The sequence below is a fragment of the Phocoena sinus genome, chromosome 3 (genome assembly GCF_008692025.1).
Source record: "Phocoena sinus isolate mPhoSin1 chromosome 3, mPhoSin1.pri, whole genome shotgun sequence".
In the NCBI taxonomy this organism is placed as follows: Eukaryota; Metazoa; Chordata; class Mammalia; order Artiodactyla; family Phocoenidae; genus Phocoena; species Phocoena sinus.
The window spans coordinates 160,206,625-160,209,358 of record NC_045765.1 but is presented as its reverse complement, the minus strand read 5'-3'; the positions used below and the strand labels follow the sequence as shown (position 1 = coordinate 160,209,358).

General features: G+C 47.6%; 1 protein-coding gene across 1 annotated transcript; it reads left to right on the top strand.

Annotated features, from left to right (window-relative positions):
• The first annotated feature begins 222 nt into the window (after positions 1–222).
• On the top strand, positions 223–504 carry LOC116751988 (60S ribosomal protein L35a-like). Its single transcript, XM_032628516.1, has one exon. The coding sequence runs from the start codon at positions 223–225 to the stop codon at positions 502–504; it is 282 nt and encodes a 93-aa protein (XP_032484407.1).
• Positions 505–2,734: the final 2,230 nt, after the last annotated feature.

Here is a 2,734-nt window from a genome sequence, read left to right as displayed (position 1 = left end):
TGTTCTGCAGTTCTGAACTTCCCTTACTGTGGGCACTCACATAAGAACAAACTGGCTTTGTCTGTTTCTTCCACATTTTAATGAACATAGAAGAGAATCCTGATGGCGTTATTTATGGTTCTAGCTTTAAGACACTTCATTTTCTTAAATAGCTAAATAAGAAGATAAGGCGCACTCTTTCAGCCATCTTGGACCCTGTGGAGGACTTCTAAAATGACAAATATGTCTGGACGGCTGTGGTCCAAGGCCATTTTTGCTGGCTATAAGTGGGGTCTACGGAACCAGAGGGAGCACACAGCTCTCCTGCAAATTGAAGGTGTATACGCTCGAGATGAAACCAAATTCTCTCTAGGCAAGAGATGTGCTTATGTGTACAAAGCAAAGAACACAGTAATTCCTGGTGGAAAACCTAACAAAACCAGAGTGATCTGCGGAAAGGTAACTTGCGCTCATGGAAACAGTGGCATGGTTTGTGCCAAATTCCGAAGCAACCTTCCTGCTTAGGCCACTGGACACAGAATCCGTGTGATGTTGTGCACTTCAAGGATTTAAACTTATTGAAAAGTAAATAAATAAAAGTGTGGGGGGAGAAAAAGACAAGAAGGCACAGCCTGCAGCAGACATGCCCCCATGCCCTGCTCTCCCCACCCCTTCCAATGGATTGCACTTCTGTGCTGGTGGCACCTGAATAAGGAGGAAGGGATTCTGCAAGGCCACTCACCAAACGCTCCTTGGCACTGCCTGCCAGGGGATCTTGCCGAACTTGACCCTCCCTTACCTGTGCCCAGGGCCCTGACGGGCTGGAGGGCTACCTTCCCCAGCTGACCCACGGGATTCCGTCCCGGGCAGAGGGCAGCGGTACTCACAGGTTAGGGCCATGGAGAGGCAGGCTGAGCGGGGCCCAGGGGCCCAGGAGAACTGCTTCTGGGGAGGCAGGAGGGAAACCTGTTGGAAGGTGGATCTGCACCTGCTTCCGAGCCCATGGTGCATACTTCCTCGTCCCTTAGGCTCCTCTTACGCGGCACGCATTCGATTGAATTAAAACTGAAGAATTTCACGGCGGCAATTGCAGGAAACCCCAAGCAAGGGGTCTTGCTGTGTGGGAGCTCCTGTGTGACTGTTCCGGCCATAGCCCGGCCCCTCACCACCCCAGCAGCTAGCTGATTCTCAGCTGCGAGGAGCTGCTTTCTTCCTTTCTCAGAGATATCCATCTAGCGGCAAGAATTCTGGAGCCCAGTAGCGAAAAGGGGTCGGGAGGTCTAACTGTCCACATAAAGTGTCTAGCGTTTCACTTAATGCCCTTGTTTTCAGTGTCCCCATCCTCAGCCAGGAATTCCCGAGCCTGGATTTCCTGTTTCAGATTCTTCATAGACGAATTCTCAAGTCTTCTGCCAGGTAAAAAGAGCTGGAATCAGGACGGAACGGGAAGGGGATGTGCAGAGGAGGATGGTAACTGCTTATAAATACTTGGAGACAATCTGTCGTCTTCAACCCCACGCTGAACACCCCATTTTTGGAGGCCTATGGTGTTTTCCATTTCCAAAAACGTCCATTTATGGACTTCTGTGATAAAACTTGACTTGGCTTTGCCTCTCCAATTTTTATTTCAATTTCCTCTGCATTACTAATTCAGTTACCACTCACTGGTTTCCTTTCCAGCTTCCAAAATTATGTTGGTATTCTCTTTACTTCTATTCTTTTTATCCTATGAGCTTTTTTTCCTTTTCAAAAGCTCTCTAATTATCTTAATGAGGTTTTGCAAGGGCAGAATTGTTTGTACATTTGTAATCAAATCTACACGTTTAACTGAAAGTCTCTCTTTTTTATTTCCTTCCCCATTTTAAAACAGTTCTCTTTCTCTTTTCTCCTCTTCCCCGATGGTTGTATACAGGGGATGCTGGTGGTGATTATATTTACAATTTAGGCTGAGAACGCGGGAGCCTGAGAAGTGTGACCTCAAATATGGACATGTTGACACTGTATTGTCTGGAAAAGGGGTGCTTGTCTGCTGGATGACCCAGCAATAGCACACACCAGGTACCTAATTCATAAATGCAGAGGAGCTTGAAGTGCTTCTCTAGAAACTGCATGTATCATGATGGTGAGGGCCCAGCAGCAGCATCTCTGCCATGGATTCCCCTGGCTCTGGACAATGGACCCAAGCTGGACCAACTGGACGATCTCCCCTCGGACTTTGGACTTTGATCCCAGATGAGAGAATTAGGAGTTATCAGTAATTGAGGCAAATAAATGGCAGCACTCCAGAGGGAAGACCCCCCCCCCCGTTCCACTGCAGAGGCCCTCAGAGCTACCATGGTCCTCATACATCAAGAGGTCCAGTGGGTCAGCTCTTCTTTGTGTTCCATGAGACACCACCTTACACCACACACATCCTATGCGTTCTTCCTTTTTTGTTGTTTTTTGCTTAGGCTGGCTCTTGGTTATTTTAATTTCACTCAAAATAACCTAGAAGAGTGAAAAGCACTCTTAAAGATGCTGCAGTCAGTTGCCATGAAGCATTAGGGTTCTGAGCTACTGTTGCAAGAACCAATTATGTCCATCTCTTCCAACCTCATGTCAGTGACCTCACATGGGTAGCTTGGGTCAGCCGCGGTGAGACTATTTACACCACAAGAACTGGTAAATGCTACAATTCAGGGACTTGGGGTTCCCTCCCCTCTCCCCAGGAGAGCTGGTATTTAAACATCTAACAACACACCACCGATTGTAATCC